At 56.6% G+C, this 14,971-nt stretch overlaps 9 protein-coding genes across 9 annotated transcripts; 4 read left to right on the top strand and 5 right to left on the bottom strand.

The window, feature by feature from the left end:
* Window positions 1–309: 309 nt before the first annotated feature.
* Window positions 310–1,857, bottom strand: BCV69DRAFT_153078 (hypothetical protein). Its single transcript, XM_025489365.1, has one exon. The coding sequence runs from the start codon at window positions 1,429–1,431 to the stop codon at window positions 511–513; it is 921 nt and encodes a 306-aa protein (XP_025348882.1). The 5' UTR covers window positions 1,432–1,857; the 3' UTR covers window positions 310–510.
* On the top strand, window positions 1,679–3,133 carry BCV69DRAFT_153071 (hypothetical protein). The gene is made up of 2 exons (XM_025489364.1): window positions 1,679–2,290; window positions 2,371–3,133. Exons 1-2 carry the CDS (start codon window positions 1,926–1,928, stop codon window positions 2,969–2,971), a joined length of 966 nt encoding a protein of 321 aa, XP_025348883.1. The 5' UTR covers window positions 1,679–1,925; the 3' UTR covers window positions 2,972–3,133.
* A 2,512-nt stretch (window positions 3,134–5,645) lies between these two features.
* BCV69DRAFT_246971 (hypothetical protein) lies at window positions 5,646–6,323 on the top strand (the record flags this gene model as incomplete). Its single annotated transcript, XM_025490235.1, has 2 exons — window positions 5,646–5,794; window positions 5,870–6,323. The coding sequence occupies 2 exons, from the start codon at window positions 5,646–5,648 to the stop codon at window positions 6,321–6,323; spliced, it is 603 nt and encodes a 200-aa protein (XP_025348884.1).
* Window positions 6,240–6,712, top strand: BCV69DRAFT_153111 (hypothetical protein). Its single transcript, XM_025489366.1, has one exon. The coding sequence runs from the start codon at window positions 6,360–6,362 to the stop codon at window positions 6,666–6,668; it is 309 nt and encodes a 102-aa protein (XP_025348885.1). The 5' UTR covers window positions 6,240–6,359; the 3' UTR covers window positions 6,669–6,712.
* A 172-nt stretch (window positions 6,713–6,884) lies between these two features.
* On the top strand, window positions 6,885–9,726 carry BCV69DRAFT_297943 (E1-like protein-activating; the record flags this gene model as incomplete). The annotated part of the gene is made up of 8 exons (XM_025494169.1): window positions 6,885–7,313; window positions 7,400–7,777; window positions 7,861–8,086; window positions 8,153–8,279; window positions 8,351–8,495; window positions 8,578–8,736; window positions 8,816–9,169; window positions 9,244–9,726. 8 exons carry the CDS (start codon window positions 6,885–6,887, stop codon window positions 9,724–9,726), a joined length of 2,301 nt encoding a protein of 766 aa, XP_025348886.1.
* BCV69DRAFT_153188 (hypothetical protein) lies at window positions 9,514–10,997 on the bottom strand. The gene is made up of 2 exons (XM_025489367.1): window positions 9,743–10,997; window positions 9,514–9,657 (listed from the first exon to the last, which is right to left on the bottom strand). Exon 1 carries the CDS (start codon window positions 10,871–10,873, stop codon window positions 9,863–9,865), a length of 1,011 nt encoding a protein of 336 aa, XP_025348887.1. The 5' UTR covers window positions 10,874–10,997; the 3' UTR covers window positions 9,514–9,657; window positions 9,743–9,862.
* Window positions 10,998–12,235, bottom strand: BCV69DRAFT_306841 (hypothetical protein). The gene has a single exon (XM_025494690.1). The coding sequence runs from the start codon at window positions 12,133–12,135 to the stop codon at window positions 11,308–11,310; it is 828 nt and encodes a 275-aa protein (XP_025348888.1). The 5' UTR covers window positions 12,136–12,235; the 3' UTR covers window positions 10,998–11,307.
* A 341-nt stretch (window positions 12,236–12,576) lies between these two features.
* On the bottom strand, window positions 12,577–13,561 carry BCV69DRAFT_311457 (hypothetical protein; the record flags this gene model as incomplete). The annotated part of the gene is made up of 1 exon (XM_025494865.1): window positions 12,577–13,561. One exon carries the CDS (start codon window positions 13,559–13,561, stop codon window positions 12,692–12,694), a length of 870 nt encoding a protein of 289 aa, XP_025348889.1. The 3' UTR covers window positions 12,577–12,691.
* Window positions 13,562–14,066: 505 nt separating this feature from the next.
* On the bottom strand, window positions 14,067–14,906 carry BCV69DRAFT_306849 (hypothetical protein; the record flags this gene model as incomplete). Its single annotated transcript, XM_025494691.1, has 1 exon — window positions 14,067–14,906. Exon 1 carries the CDS (start codon window positions 14,742–14,744, stop codon window positions 14,067–14,069), a length of 678 nt encoding a protein of 225 aa, XP_025348890.1. The 5' UTR covers window positions 14,745–14,906.
* Window positions 14,907–14,971: the final 65 nt, after the last annotated feature.

A 14,971-nucleotide genomic window follows, 5' to 3' on the forward strand; every position in this document is an offset into this window, starting at 1 on the left:
GGTGCGGCGTCGCCTGCTCGGCCTTACGGCGCTGGAAACGGAGGCGAGGCGGGTGGAAGGTATGGCCATCCTGCCCATGGTAACGGCAGAGATGTCGGCGTGGCCTGAGCTCAAATGTCAAGCCCGAATGATCTTGGCTGGATCTGGACTGGGCCTCAATGAGCTAGGATTCTCGGACTCCAGAACTTGATATACCGGGAGAAAGACTGTTTCACGTTCTACCCTTCATTCCATAGAGCTTTGCTCATTCAGGTCTTACTTGTTCAAACACATTAATCATCGTAGATGTACAATACACCTGCACTTGTAATCAATCATCACAAGGTTCATAGTCATCGCTTGGAGAGTGGACACAGAAGCGCAAGATGTGGAGACGGGTAACGCGAGAGGTAGCTACATTGAGATCGATCGGTACTTCTTACGAAAAGGAGGGAAAAGTAAACTAAGACCCTCTTGTGGCTGACTTTGAGTCAGGGCATCCACTCTTCAACAGCTTTCCTTGGTCCCTCATCACTCAATACACGTCTCCAACCTCGTCCCAAAAGCCCACTCTCCCCCCACCAACCCTCCCGTAGCGCTCGGCATAGCCCCCGTGGCATTCCAAGCAGTGTTGTTGAGCCATATGGGAAGCCAATTCTCCATGTGGCAGCGCACATCGACGCTTGGTAGGAGGATGGTGCTCTTTGTCTCTTTAGTGCTTCCTTTGGCTTTGTGAGATTGATGAGCGTCCGCTTGATTCGTTTCAGCAGGGTCTTCTTTACCCTCTTCGCTCTGGCGTGCAGAGAGAGGAACGGGGGAGAGTGCAGAGGATGAGGCAGCTCGCAGGGTGAGACAGTTCCACGTCGATTCATCTGTGGTGATCCTCTGCAGAATCTGGGGCAGCTGAGCCGAACAATCGTCTTGCCTCTCTTTGTCCATCTTGTCCTCCTCTGCCGAGCGTGAAGTGGGCGTGAGGGCGCTGTCGGAGGTGGATGTGGATGTGCACGTGATGTTGAAGGAGAAGGGAGCGCACGTCTTCTTGACAGTGGGAGGAGGAGAGTAGCCAGGACATTGCATTGACTTTGGGACGTCGGTGAAGCCGGCATTGTAGGGATGACTGTGTTGGTGCGAGAGCTTGCGTACACCCAGGGGAAAGCCGCTGTCCACTGAGCTGGCGCGTGTCGATAGAGATTGCATGGCGAGAGATGCCAGAAGGAGGAGGACTTTCATGTCGGGTGCTTGTCGATGGTTGTATGAGGTCGGACGCTGTGCAGTCGTTGACCTTGCTCGCTGTACTTTCTTGACAACGACAGGGAGCTGGGGACCACAGAAGGTATACGCTGTCCAGGATATGAGACTGATGGCAGCAACAAGATCCCACGCCGGCCTGCATCGGCCCGAACGAGAGCGAGGCATTGTATGCATATGCCGGCTCAGGAGTGTGACGCTCATCGTTTACTAAGTGTAGTTGCTTGCAGGGCTGGGTCCAGGCCTTGCTGCCTCCCTAGAAGAGATGCGCCCATGGACTAAGGCACCATGCTGGGTCAGGAGTACTTTCGGACATAGTACGCCTTCTCCGGAGAGTCGCCAAAAGCCCGCGTTGCACTGTACCTGGATGGAATTAGCAGCCGCGTCGAGGGACTCGTCGAGAGGGACCCACCCCGTCAGTGTGATGCTACGAGCGTGAACGAGGCAAATTCTCAATTTGTATCCGCAGGGCTCAGCTTCCTCTGGTAGTGCCTGACCCTCGATCAGGCACCGAGAGGGGGCGCGAAGGACCTCACCGACGACCTCGCTGCTTGCCAAGGACAAGGTATAAACACAGGCTTTCTTGGCTGCCGTTTCCCTCTCTTCCCCTCCCATTACTCTCACTACCCTCCACCCCTTTCCAAAAACAGCCATCTACGACCCACCTTACCACACTCGTTCAACTTCACATACTCAACATGAAGCTTTCTACCTTCACCCTCCTCGCCATCATCGGCGCTTCCACCGTTCTCGCCACCAGCGCCCCATCCCAGCTTGACGGCCTCAAGGAGGACTGCGAGGAGGACAAGCCCAAGAGCCCCAAGCACCACGGCCACAAGATCAAGCACAACACCTTCAACCCCGACTCTTCCCTCAACCCAGACAATGATGCCGATGCTCCTGTCTTCCCTCCCAAGACCGGCTCGCCCATCCCACCTGTCGACCACCTGCCCACCGACCACCCGGTGACTCCCACTGGCACTCAGACAACTCCCAAGGCTACTACCCCCAAGGCTACCACTGAGGCTGCTTGCAGCTCCTCGGTCGTCTCTCAGCTCATTGGGTGAGTCTCTCTGTAGCTCGAGGGCTGCGCGATGCGTGTACTGATTCCATCCATTCTCGACTTCTCACTTTCATACACAGCATTGACGTCCTCAACTGTGCCAAGATCAACATCTTGAGCCACAAGCGAGATGTCTTGCCCCTTGTCGAGGGTCTGGACCCCGTCCTTGAGGACCTCAAGCGACGCAACGGCTTCGCTCCCGGAGGAATCTGTGACAGCGCCGTCGCCTCAAAGCTCGTTGCCCTGGGCATCCTCAACTGTGCCGATGTCAACATTCTCAACGCCTCTGACAAGGCCCTGGACAAGGAGACTTGCAGCTCCGAGGAAGTGAGCATGCTCGCCTCTCTTGGTATCCTCAACTGTGCCAACATCAACATCCTCTCTGGCAAGCGAGGTCACCAGGACAAGCGAGCTCACCAGGCCATGAAGCGTGAGCAGGGACGCCGAGCTCTTGTTGAGCGAATGCTCAACGTACGAGACTGTGCCTCGAAGACTTCGGCTCACCTCATCTCTGCTGATGTGCTGAACTGCGCCACGGCCAACATCCTGAGCGACAGCGCTGCTGCTGACAAGAACTGCTCCACCTCGACCACTGCCGACTTGATCTCCCTCTCGGCCGCCAACTGCCCCACCATCAACGTCCTCTCTGAGGATGATGACGAGGACGAGGACGACGAGTAAGCTGTGACCAATGAGACCACACAGGCGGTGCTGTCCCGTCCATGAAGCGCGCCTGCCAATAAGGGTTCCCTTGTCACCTTGTCTTGCTACCCCCTTCCATCAATGATGCCCTACCTTTTACTTGCTTCCATCTTCACCCGTTGCTCCGTCGAGGTCTTGCCGTTCTCGTCGTCGATGTCAGCCCCGTGCGGGTGTACAGCTATCTGTACACCCGCAGCCCCCTTTTCACCAATGCCAACTCTTTATGACTTTTCCACTGCGTTGGCTACAGACCCTTTGTGATTTGCTGCGCTCAATCAACCACTTTGATTCGTTGCAATGTACTCACGACGCTTGCTGTCGAGTGTGGTGGTGACATGCGAGTACCGCCACGCAATCTCTCCCCCCGGACCGGAGAATTCTAGCGCCACCTTTGCGGTAGCGAGCGGGATGAGGCAGATGGTGGCTGATTCTCCGCGCGTCCAGTCTAACGCCACCGCCACAGATCCCCTCACCCTCCGCCACGTCACGTCGTGCTTGTAGTTGCTTGTGACTGGACGTATCATTTACGCCACTGCGAGATCTAGTCAGATTCATAAAGGTGGACCGGACAGGGGCAACCGGCGGTAAAAATGGTCATCGGGAAGAACAGGCGCAATAGGGGGCTAAATCCTCCCGTTTCAGGAAGGTGATTGCGTCTGGTACTGCCTCTGTGGCACGGGCGTCTGTGGACCGATGCTCACCTCGCCAAGGCTCAAGCAACCTCGGCACTCCTGGTACCAAGCAGGCGAGGGCGAGGCAGGGGGAGCAGAGGAACGGCGAAGCGAGAGAACAAGGCCGGCCGCACACGCGGAGCAGAGGTAGTGTAACAAGCTTTCCTTCAAGCAAAGAGCCTCAAGGGCAAAGATCGGCAAGGCGGAGCAACGGCCGTCGTGGGCCCAGCGCGCGCCCGTCCCCCGTCCGCCTGGCAAAGCTGTCAAGCACCGGCGGCGGCGGCGGAGCGCGTGGAGTGGCGCCCGCCACATCGAAGCCGCTCGGGCGCAAGCAGAGACAGCCAAGGCAGACAGGCGGGCAGACAGGCAGACAGCCAAGGCACCCACCCGCCCACGCACCCAAGCCGGCTTGCGGGACCTTTCGCCGTGGCTGACAGGCTTCCCACCCGCTGCCACTCATCCCCTGGACCGACCGAACCTCCTCAGCTCCTCAGCTCCTCCGATCAAAGTTCCTCGTCTCTTTTCCCTCCTCACCACCCCAACTGCAAGCTCCCTGAACACAATATCTTCTGTGATCAGCATATACGCGGCACAAAGAGTGTCCACAGCCTCTAGCGCAGCCTCTTACCACTAGACCCAAGCTGCCCCCGTCCTTCGAATCGCGCCGATTGGCACCTCGCATCCTCTTGCCTCGGCGCGTCCACATCCCATCGCGCTCGCCAAGGAAGTTGGCTACGTCTCACCCCCATCTGAAGTCAGCTGCACAGGCAGAAGTGAGGTATCTGAGGTCCTCACGGTGATGAAGTAGACTAGCATACATTCACGACGCGATCCGACAACGAATCTTCGCCGTCTAGCCACACACTCCCTCAAAACCGCATAGGCGTATCTATCCAGCCACAGCATTTCTTCGACCCACAGGCAACGCGTCTGCCATGTCCACAGTCTCGTCGGGAGGGCCATCGCTGCCTTCGTATCATGCGCTCAACTCGCAGATCAAGAATGAGCACTATCATCATCAACATCAACAGCAGCAGCAACAACATTCCTCCCATCACCATCATCTCCCACCGCCTCCTCCTCCCCCGCCCCTTCATGCCTCTTCTAGTGCCGCATATATGCCCATGGCAAAGCATCAACATGGCGATGGCGGTGACCCACATGCTTCGCCCCATTCTGCCCATTCTTCTCCCTATGTATCGCCACGTCTACAGCCTAGTCATTCCGGCGAGCTCCCTCACGCGATGAGCATGCCGCCGGCAATGGGCAACGCCGGGCCACCCGGTATGCCCGGTGCGGCAGGCGTCTTCGAGCCTTCTCCCGTGGCTGCTCCTATGAGGAGGGGTGCAGTCAGTGGAGCATCTGGACCTCTGAGCTTTCCTCCTCTACCGCCTTTGAGGCACCCGAGCATTGGAGGAAGCGACAGTCGAGCTGCTCCCGGACCCTACCCGGCCTACGCTGCGCACGGCTATGGTCGCCCTGGGGACGCCAGTGTGGGCCCAAGAGACCACGACCTCAACGGAGGTGCGATCTACAGCACGCCGCCTCCTCCTCCGCCGCATCTGGCTCCGAACAGCTCGTCGCCATACCACTCTTCGGGCAATCTCTATCACCCCGGTGCCATCCCTCCTCATCGAGATGGCAGCGCTCCTGGCTCCAGCTACTCGTCCTGGTCGAACAGCCCTCAGCCTAGCGCTGGTGCCAGTCGTCCTTCTTACAGTCATCCTCATCATCAGCCTCCGTCGATCCTCGGCCCCTCATCGGCGGGCCAGGGACCGAGCTTCCCTCTCTCCTCTTCCTATTCCCTCTCTGCCGGTTCTCATCCGAGTCCTCAAGCTGCACAGCCCTCGCAGCTTGGACCACAACAAAGAAGAGGTGGTCTCAGCGCTTCCTCTGGTATCGGTGTGTACGGCGCAGCTGCTGCTCCTGCGCCTCCGAGCCATGTGGGAGCGGGACCTTATTGGGGACCCGGGGGTGCTCCCATGGGCCATGGGGGACCGCTACCAGTCGGAGTGCCTGTGGCTACGGGCGGTGGTTTCAAGAGGAAGCAGACGAGCGCAAATCCGCCGCCGAGGAATTATGGTTGTCCGGCTTGCCCTGCCAGCTTCTCTAGGAGGCATGACCTGAACAGGTGAGTCAAGGGAGAAATTCTGGTGCTTGACGGCGTTTGCTGATGCGACTGTATTTCATTTCCGACTCCTTTCAGACACTCACGCATTCACCTGGCGGTGAAACCCTTTGGCTGTCCCAATTGTCAGAAGACATTCAGCCGCAAAGACGCTCTCAAGCGCCATCTCATGGTCAAGGGCTGTGGGAAAGACGCCGAGGGCAAGCCGCGCAAGAGGAGAGGCAGGAAGAGCAATGCCGAAAAGGCTTCCGAGGCCGCTGCTCTGCGAAGCGCCAACGGTGGAGCCGGACTAGGCATCAGGAACGATGGCGATGGCTCAATGGGCATGGATGAAGATACTGGCGATTATGAAGGAGAGGACGATGATGAATCTGATGACGAGGAGGGGCCAGAGGGAGAGGGAGAAGAGGGAGAAGAAGGCGCATCTGGAGGAGGTAGTCGGTCACCGGAGGGTCAGGGTGCTCGTAGCGGAGTCTACGCCCATCCTGGACAGGGTGGCATGATGAGCTTTGGCGACATGGGAGCCGCCTGAAGACGAGAAAAGGCCCTCTCATCCTAGCTCACACCGATGCCTGGCCAGCTTGCCTTGACGAAGTCATCCCACCCTTCCAATGATTATATCGGGAGCGCGAAGGTATCTTACAAGTATAGTAACAACGAACAACGAACAACGAACATACCACTTTGCAACAGAAGAATGCAAATCATCTACCTATCTCTTTGCTTTGCCCTCGTTGTCTTTGTCGTTCCTCTGTGTGATCAGTGTCTTACTTGCAGTGCTGTGTGTGCGTATCGGGAAAGAGGCGCGGAGCTGTGTCGACTCGTTCCCTGCGCCTGCGCCTGCTGCAGCCTGGTGGGCGTGAGGCGTGAGGCGTGAGACGTGAGGGGGATCGAGCGAGGCCAATCAGTCCGTCCGTGGTGCGTCCGTGCGAGAGGCTCATCAACTTCATTTCGTCTTTATACTAACACATCACTTGCCGGAGCAAGAAACAGAGTCATCGACCGCAAACGTACAAGCCGCACTCTTTCACTCCCACTGACAAAAGGGTATTCAGCAGCAGCACCACCCTCAATCGAAAAGCCTCAGCGCAGCATGTCCTCCCCTCTCCCCTCCTCCTCCTCCTCCACCCTCCTCCAATTCAACCCCCTCCCAACAACCATCTCCCCCTCCTTCTGGCACGCCCTCACAAGTCTCAAGCTGAACCACCTCCGCTTATCGGAAGATGCAATCCCTGTAATGGGAAGCTATACGGTTGGAAGAGTTGTCAAGGATCGGAGGGGCGGAGAGAAGGGGAGGATAGTGGAGCTAGGCGGGTCTTTGAGCCTTTTGGAGGAGGGACTGGGAGGGGGAGCAGAAGCCCCAGCTGAAGGGATCTCGGTGGGGGCGCACTTTCCCACTTCTTCTGCTTCGTCTTCCTCGCGGCTCTCGGTGACTGTGAGGGGAATGCTGAGGAATTACAACACTGCACCTCAATTCACTTCTGCGGATAAGAATGAGATCTTTAGTGATCTGGCGCAAGAGGTGAGTGAGAACAAGTCCGTCTCTCCTCGGCTTCTCAGCCTTACTGACCTGACCACCCACTCTCGCTGCTCTCATCTCCACTATAGATACTCAACGATCTCCTCACTTCACCCGATCCCCTAGATGCCGTCACCCGATTCACCGTTCTAGCCTTTGCAGACCTCAAGAAATACAAGTACTACCACTGGGCGGCCCTCCCCGCCCTCATTGCCCAGCCCAACTGGCAGACGAGCTCTCCCGGCTGGAAGAGCCTGCAAGAGGAGTGGACTGGGAAAGGGGAGGAGGAAGGGGAGGTCTCGCCGAGACGGATGCAAAGCTTGGCAGAGGCATTCAAGGAGCACTGGCAACGCTATAGGGGTGAGAGCGAGGCGGGGTTCTGTCTTGTCAAGGTTGGATCAGAGGCATGTCAAGTCGGCATGGTGAGAGATTTCCAGACGTTCTTTGCGGGTGTGCCAAACGAAGAGGTGAGTTGCGGAGGGTCTGAGTAATGTACAGCCCTCAGATTCTGATGGAACGCTCTCCCTCTCCCTCTTCCTCTCCCATTCAGCGCGTCGTCCTATTCATCGACCCTTCTGCAACTCCTTCGGTTCCGGGCTGGCCATTGAGGAACTTCCTCGCCCTCCTCTCCGTACGCTTCCAAGTCAGACAGATACGAGTCATCTGCTGGCGGGACGAGCTGGACGACAATGCAGTAGGGGAGAGGAGCATCATTGGCAATGTCTTCCTACCTGCCGAGGAGGGCCAGAGTGGAAGTAGAGTAGTCAAGGGTGATGGTGAGTATTGTAGCGCGAGATTCACACCAAATTGATGTACTGACTGAATGCATGCTATCATTCCAGGGAGCTTGCCGATTGCAGCCACGCAATCCGACTCAGCTCGTCCCGTGGCGATTGGATGGGAGAGGAACACACAAGGGAAATTGGCGCCGAAAGTAGCAGATCTGGGCCCTCTGATGGACCCAAGAAGGTGAGTCACTACAGAGAAGGAGTCCTTTGACATATCATCTTACCTTTTCCTACTTTTCTTTAAAACATCAGACTGGCAGACCAGGCCGTAGATCTCAACTTGAAGCTGATGAGGTGGCGGATCATGCCCGAGATCCAGCTCGAGAAGATTGCATCGACCAAGTGCTTGCTGCTAGGCGCAGGCACGCTGGGTTGTTACGTAGCGAGAGTTCTGATGGTGGGTTCGAAGTGCTCAATCCACAGCCGACCACTACCCTGCTGATGTCAAAGAATACCCCTCTCCAACTTCCTCTCTCTAGGGCTGGGGCGTGAGGAACATCACGCTGGTTGACTCTTCCCGGGTCTCCTACTCTAACCCTGTCAGGCAGCCACTCTTCGAGTTCGAAGATTGCCTCGATGGAGGGGAGCCGAAAGCAGCGTGTGCTGCTGATAGACTGAAGAAGATCTTTCCCGGTGTTGTGAGTACGAATGGGAGACAATCGTACCACAAGGCAGCTGTTGACGAGGTTTTGATTGCTGGGCCCTTTCCTCTATCAGAACGCCGAAGGTATCATGTTATCAGTCCCAATGCCCGGTCACGGCCTCTTCTCCTCCTCGTCAACCTCAAGCAAAGTCGAAGCCTCAACGCGTCGCGAAGTCGAGCAGCTGGAATCCCTCATCGACTCACACGACGCCGTCTTCCTCCTGATGGACTCGAGGGAAAGTCGTTGGCTGCCAACGATGCTGGGCGCGGCGAAGGGTAAGATTGTGATCAATGCGGCGCTGGGATTTGATACGTACTTGGTTATGAGACATGGCGCTGGGCCGGCGCTTGAGGGTGGGAGTAAGGATGAGGTCGACAGGGACAGGCTGGGCTGCTACTTCTGCAACGATGTGGTAGCTCCTTCGGACGTGAGTAGTCGCGGGGACAACCGTCTAAACAAGAAGTCAGCACTGATATCGCGTCTGACGACTCCCCTCCGCAGTCTCTGACTGATCGAACGCTGGACCAGATGTGCACCGTCACCAGACCGGGACTCGCGGCCATCGCAGGCGCCTCGGCAGTTGAGCTGCTCGTGTCACTTGTGCAGCACCCAGATGGTGTTTCCGCTCCAGCCCCAACACCAAGCACCTCCGGAACCTCCAGCAGCATCACCACCTCCTCAGCAAGCTCCTGCCTCGGCCTCCTCCCACATCAGCTCCGCGCCAACCTCTCCACCTTTTCGACCCTTCCCCTCACCGCACCCGCCTACGCACGCTGCACCGCCTGCTCCTCCGCCGTCGTGCAGGCCTACCGCACTGAAGGCTGGGAGATGCTTCGAAAAGCTCTGGGCGCTGAAGAGGGCTACTTGGAGCGATTGACGGGACTGGATGTCATGTATGCGGAGACGGAGAGGATGCTGATGGAGGATGGAGGGGTAGAGGAGTGGAGTGAGGGAGAGGAAGAGGGGGAGGGGGAACTACTTTGAGAGGAGAGGAGAGGATATGATACCCCTGGCTGGCTGAGGCGAGCTTTCTCGTAAAAAATGACTTCACTTTCATTTTCGGTCTGGTGAGGTGGGATCGATAAGTAGAAGAAGTCAAGTAGACGACAGACCTGGCACCTCATCCTAGATTGATGAGCTTTCGCATCTTAGGGCGTGCTTCAGGCGTGTCAATCGCCTTCCCTTTGCCCTTCTCCTTATACGTAGCCTTTCTGTCACCACCCTTGCCCTCTCCAATGGCCTCGCCCTTGCTCTCGCTCTCTTCCTTGGTCTTGCTCTTCTGCTTCTTCTTCTCCTTGGCATTGAACTTCTGCTTTGCCTGGCGAGTGGGAGTCCAGTCGCCATCGCTGTCACCGCTATCCTTTTGCTGCCCTTTGTGGCCCTTCCTTCGGTAGTATAGGTGAGGTCCTAGGATCGGGTGTCCCTCAAAGGCAGAGAGAGGGGGAGAGTCGGCTTTTTGAGGGACAGTAGCTTTGTGACCAGCCCGAGCATCACCGCCAGTGTCAGCAGCGTCTTTGGAAGCCTTCTTCTTCTCTCGAAGCCTCTTCTTGCGGAGGTAGAGGTCCACCGCCTCCTTGCGCCGTGCTTCCTTATCGAGAGGAATCGACTGCTGTACAGGTGGTTTCTTCGCCAGATAGGCACGGGAGCGCTGCAGCTGGGCCGAAAGCGAGTTGAGGTCCGTCCTCAGAGCCTTTTTCGCATAGTAAGGATCCGCATTAGCGCGATTCGATCGGGCAGGTCGATGCTTGAGGTCCTCAAGACGGACGAAGCGGTTGAGGGCATGAGAGAAGGGACCGGGGCCAGTGCCGTGCGCAGTCATGGGTACAGGGCGGCGGATTGGAGAGCTGGGGTTGGAGATGGTACGCTCCGAGTCTGAGCTCGAGGACGCCAGCGTCTTCGAACAGTAGGTGAGGCAGAGCAAGAGAGCAAACAGGTAGTGAAGCCTCATGGTCAGGTAGAGATTGAGCGAGTCGCAGACGGCTGAGGAGCACGGTACCCTCGTGATTAGGAAAACACTGCGCCTTATATGTTGGCTCAGCATCCGTTGCAGTCCGAGCCCGCCGACAAAGGGCAAGCAGCAGCAGCCGTAGCAAGTTGCAGACCGCAAGATGACTAGCAGCAAAAGTGCCATGCAATTCGCACGTCTACTTTTTTCCCCATCGGACCATCCGGAGCATGGATCTTCTCACATACCGTTGTGAGCACAATGACGCCAAGAAGCCGTTGCTTCTTTGCTCCACCGTTGACAATTTAACGCAGTCCACATGGTACACACGATTCGAGGCTCAGCAAGCGCAAAGAGCACAGCTGAGCGCGATGGACAAGTGGTGCAAGGGATGCACGGCACGGTGGCTCAGGCCATTTTGCCCATCAATGGATTCAATAATGTCTCATTTGTCTCTCACAACTCTTGTGTTTGAGCATCACCTTCACAAAACAATGAGCAATCCACTCTCTGTCTACAAAGTTTGCGTATTCTAGCCCTGTCTGACGCATCTTGCCACTGCAAGCGGTTAGATCAGCGCCCTCACTTCTCTTGGGCCGTCCCATCGTCATTCTGCTTCCTCATCCCAGATCAATCAATTTACGCATCTTAGGACGAGGCTCAAGTTCGGCCACTGCCTTGCCCTTGCCCTTGTCCTTGTAGGCCGTAGTCGCTTTTGCCATTGCCTTTTCTTTAGCCTTCTGCTTGGCTTCGGCCTTCTGCTTGGCCAGAGCTCGATCGCTCGCAGGAGTCCAGTCCCCATCGCTGTCACCACCACGCCCGGCGCCGCTGCCCTTGATCTGGGTTTTCCTCCTTTTCTTGAACTTGTATGATTGGGGCCCGAAAATCGGGTGTTCCTCGGAGATGGGGTGTCCTGCTAAGAGCGGGTCTCCCTGTGAGGTCACGGGAAAGTAGAGAGTGAGGGGCCGGACCGGAGAGGCAGAGCCGCCGGCAGGAACACCAGCACCAGTAGGTTTTGCTCGAGCAGGCTTATTGTTGACGTAGACATTCACCGCCTGGCTGCGCTGAGCCTCCTTATGGAGAGGTGTCCATCTTGCCGCCGAGCTCTTCTCTTCTCGCTCCTTTCTGAAGTAGGCGCGCGAGCGCTCCAGCTGCGCTGAGAGGGAATTGGGATTTGGCTCCCTGGTCTTCTTCACAAGATGAGCTGTCGGAGTAGGGCGTGTCGGGCGAGTTGATTGGCCTGGACGCTGGACGATGTCATCGAAGCGAACGAAATGAGTGAGGGAAGGGGCGGAAATGGCAATGGTGGGAGAGGTCCGCGGTGAGGAGTGGCGGACGGGGGAGCCTGGATTCGAGAGGGTGCGCTCCGAGTCGGAGCTCGAGGACGCCAGCGTCGTCGAGCAGCAGAGGAGGCAAAGAATGGGTATGAAGAACTTGTGGGTCTTCATCGTGGTACAAAGATAGAGTGAACAGGAGGTATTGCAGAAATTCACTGCTGCCGGGTAGGCAATGACTGCTTGGTCTCTTATGTCGGCTCAACGTTCGCCACATTGGAGCCCGCCGACAGGGGGCAAGCAGCAGCCGTAGCAAATCGCAAGACGACTAACAGCAACGTTGCCAGTGAGTCCCCACGTCTACTGGACCTTTCCCACAAGACTATGATCATCTCGCACTGTACTTCGCAAGCGCAGTGAGGCCAAGAGCCATTGCACTTGCGCGCCACCGGGACCGTTGTCGACAGCTTAGCTTAGCTCACACGCCTCAAACCATTCAAGGCTGACCACACAAAGCTCGAACAGCACAGTCCACAAGATGGACAGGTCTTTGCTTGCGATTGACTGCACGGTGGCACCCGCGGATTCTCATAACGACATATTGATTTGGTTGTCCTTTGTCTTTCACGTTCTGATCATCTGGAGTCTCACCCACACGACGCAATAGGAAGCTGCAGGCGGTCCAAGGCCTTATGCTTTCGGATGCAAGGGAAGCGCAGTATGACCGAGGTTACCCGCTTGCCTTGCCCTTGCCCTTGATCTTGTACGCCGCACTTTCTTTGCCCTCGCCCATTGTCTTGCTCTGGTTCTTCTGGTTTACCATTGTGCCATCGCCAGCAGGAGTCCACTCGCCGTCGCTGCGACCACCACCATTGCTGCCCTGGCTCTTGGCTTTACTGCCTTTTCTCGGCTTGTAAGGTTGAGGTCCGAAGATTGGATGTCCCTCTGAGGTCAAGGGAAAGTGAGAGGTAGGACGGATGGGAGTGACAGCACAAGTCCCGGCAGCCTTTGCACGACTCTTCTTCTTGCGGAGGTAGAGTTTCATCGCCTCCTGGCGTCGTGCCTCCTTGGAAAGAACGACTGGCGGCGCTTTGGCGCTCTTCTCTTGCTCTTCTTTCCTGTAGTAGGCGCGCGAGCGCTCCAGCTGCGCTGATAGGGAATTGGGATCTGGTCTCTTCTTTGCAAAGAAGAAGCTGGGGCGAGCCGGGCGGACCAATTGTGCTGACTGAAGGACTTGGGTTGGGCGCGTTGGTTGGGCTGGCTGGGTCGGATGGGCCGTTTGGGCCGCTTGCGCTGGGCGCTGGACGATGTCATCAAAACGAACAAATCGGGTGAGGGACGGGCCAGAGGTAGGAGTGGTGGGCGAAGTCAGCGGCGAAGAAGGACGGACGGGAAGGCCTGGATTGGACACTGTGCGTTCTGAGTCTGAGCTAGAGGACGCCAGCGTCTTAGAGCAGAAGAGGAAGATGAGCAGGAGGGGGCTGAAGTGGTGGGTCTTCATGGTCACGTGGAGCTGGAGCGAGTCGCAGACGGCTGTTGAATCTGGTTCTGTTGGGCGTGGAAGCTGCTGGGTCTTATACGTCGGCCGGTAGAAGAGCATCGGTTGATTTGAGCACACCGAAGAAGGGCAAGCAGCAGCTGTGGCAGGTCGCAAATAGCAAGATCACTAGCAGCAAAAGCGTCAGTCGACTTGGAATTCTACGGTCTGTTCGCACCTCCCCATCCTGAGTATGAATCATCGCACAATATTTTTGCAATCGCGGTGACGTCAGAAAGCCATTGCCTTCGTGCTCCGACCGGAGCCCTTGTCGACAGCTCAGCTTGATCCGCATGGTACAAACGATTCAAGTCTGAGGACAAGGAGCACAGCTCAGAAGAATCTGCAGTGGTCATGAGGTTCAACGCACGGTGGCTCACGACAAATTTCGCATCGAGCAAAGATTTATTTCTCCTTTATGTCTCACAATCGCATTATTTCGATCATCATCTCGACGACAAAGTCGGGAGACGTAGGCACCTAAAGGACTTTTGATCGCGGCACACGAGGGGACTCTGGTCGGATCGAAGTGACTTCCGCCTCGGCTTCATCTGCTCAAGCAGACCAATCAGAAGCTCAACTTGAATCCCTTTTTCTTGCCCTTTGCCTTCTCTTTCGACTGCAAGTTGTTGAGCAAGGTGATCTTCCCTTTGCCTTTGCGTTTGCGTTCACGATGGCTACGGCCAGTGCTGCTGTCTGTATCGGCGTCGGAGTCCGTCCTTTCGCCGCTGCCAGAGGTTGCTGGTGCCTTCCCCTTTCCTTTCGATCGACCAGGCGGTGCAAGAGTCAGGGTCGTGGAGACATCAGGGCTAATGATGGGGGTGAGTGCGATTTTTTGTGGACTTTTTCCGCGGGGAGAAGCAGGCGCTTGCCCGGAAACGCCAGGCCTCGAAGCCTGTCTTCCCGCTGCGGAGCTGTCTAAGATGAATTCAGAATTGGGACCGATGATGTGTGCAATCTTTCTTGCGGTGCGAAAGTCCATGACTCTTGGAGCCGACAAGGTACGCTCAGAGTCTGAGTCACCAGAGGACGACGCCAGCGTCGTGATGCAGAAGAGAAGACCGAGCAGGATGGAAAGGCCCAACTTCATGTTTGATGTGTTCTGTGAAAAGGAAATCTTGAGTGAGGGGACTCTGGACCTCTGAGAAGCCTTGAGCGGTGGGCTTTTAACTTTCGCCAAGTGGGCGCATCTAGGCGCACCGTCAGCAAATCCAGGACATTCCGAAGCAACTGTGAGGAAGAACATTCATGGACGCTGCTGCGCAAGCAAAGTGAAGAACTTTCCACATTGTCTTTCAGGCTGCTCAGTACTCGGTCAGTGCACACTTTGCGACTCCATATAAGATGATAGCAAAGCAACATGGATAAACGGCACCACTGCTTTGCGGCCGCAATCGCCCGGATTTGCTGGCAGCATCGTCACGAACGGCAAAGGAGCAAGCAACAACGTACCGTGCAGGTATTGATTTTGCG

The sequence above is a fragment of the Pseudomicrostroma glucosiphilum genome, assembly GCF_003144135.1.
Source record: "Pseudomicrostroma glucosiphilum strain MCA 4718 unplaced genomic scaffold BCV69scaffold_4, whole genome shotgun sequence".
NCBI lineage: Eukaryota > Fungi > Basidiomycota > Exobasidiomycetes > Microstromatales > Microstromataceae > Microstroma > Microstroma glucosiphilum.

Coding starts and splice junctions, on each gene's coding strand:
- BCV69DRAFT_306841 (XM_025494690.1), bottom strand. CDS start 12,135: ATGAAGACCCACAAGTTCTTCATACCCATTCTTTGCCTCCTCTGCTGC.
- BCV69DRAFT_153078 (XM_025489365.1), bottom strand. CDS start 1,431: ATGAGCGTCACACTCCTGAGCCGGCATATGCATACAATGCCTCGCTCT.
- BCV69DRAFT_153071 (XM_025489364.1), top strand. CDS start 1,926: ATGAAGCTTTCTACCTTCACCCTCCTCGCCATCATCGGCGCTTCCACC. Junction 2,291..2,370: donor GTCGTCTCTCAGCTCATTGG/GTGAGTCTCTCT, acceptor TTTCATACACAG/CATTGACGTCCTCAACTGTG.
- BCV69DRAFT_153188 (XM_025489367.1), bottom strand. CDS start 10,873: ATGGCACTTTTGCTGCTAGTCATCTTGCGGTCTGCAACTTGCTACGGC.
- BCV69DRAFT_153111 (XM_025489366.1), top strand. CDS start 6,360: ATGCCTGGCCAGCTTGCCTTGACGAAGTCATCCCACCCTTCCAATGAT.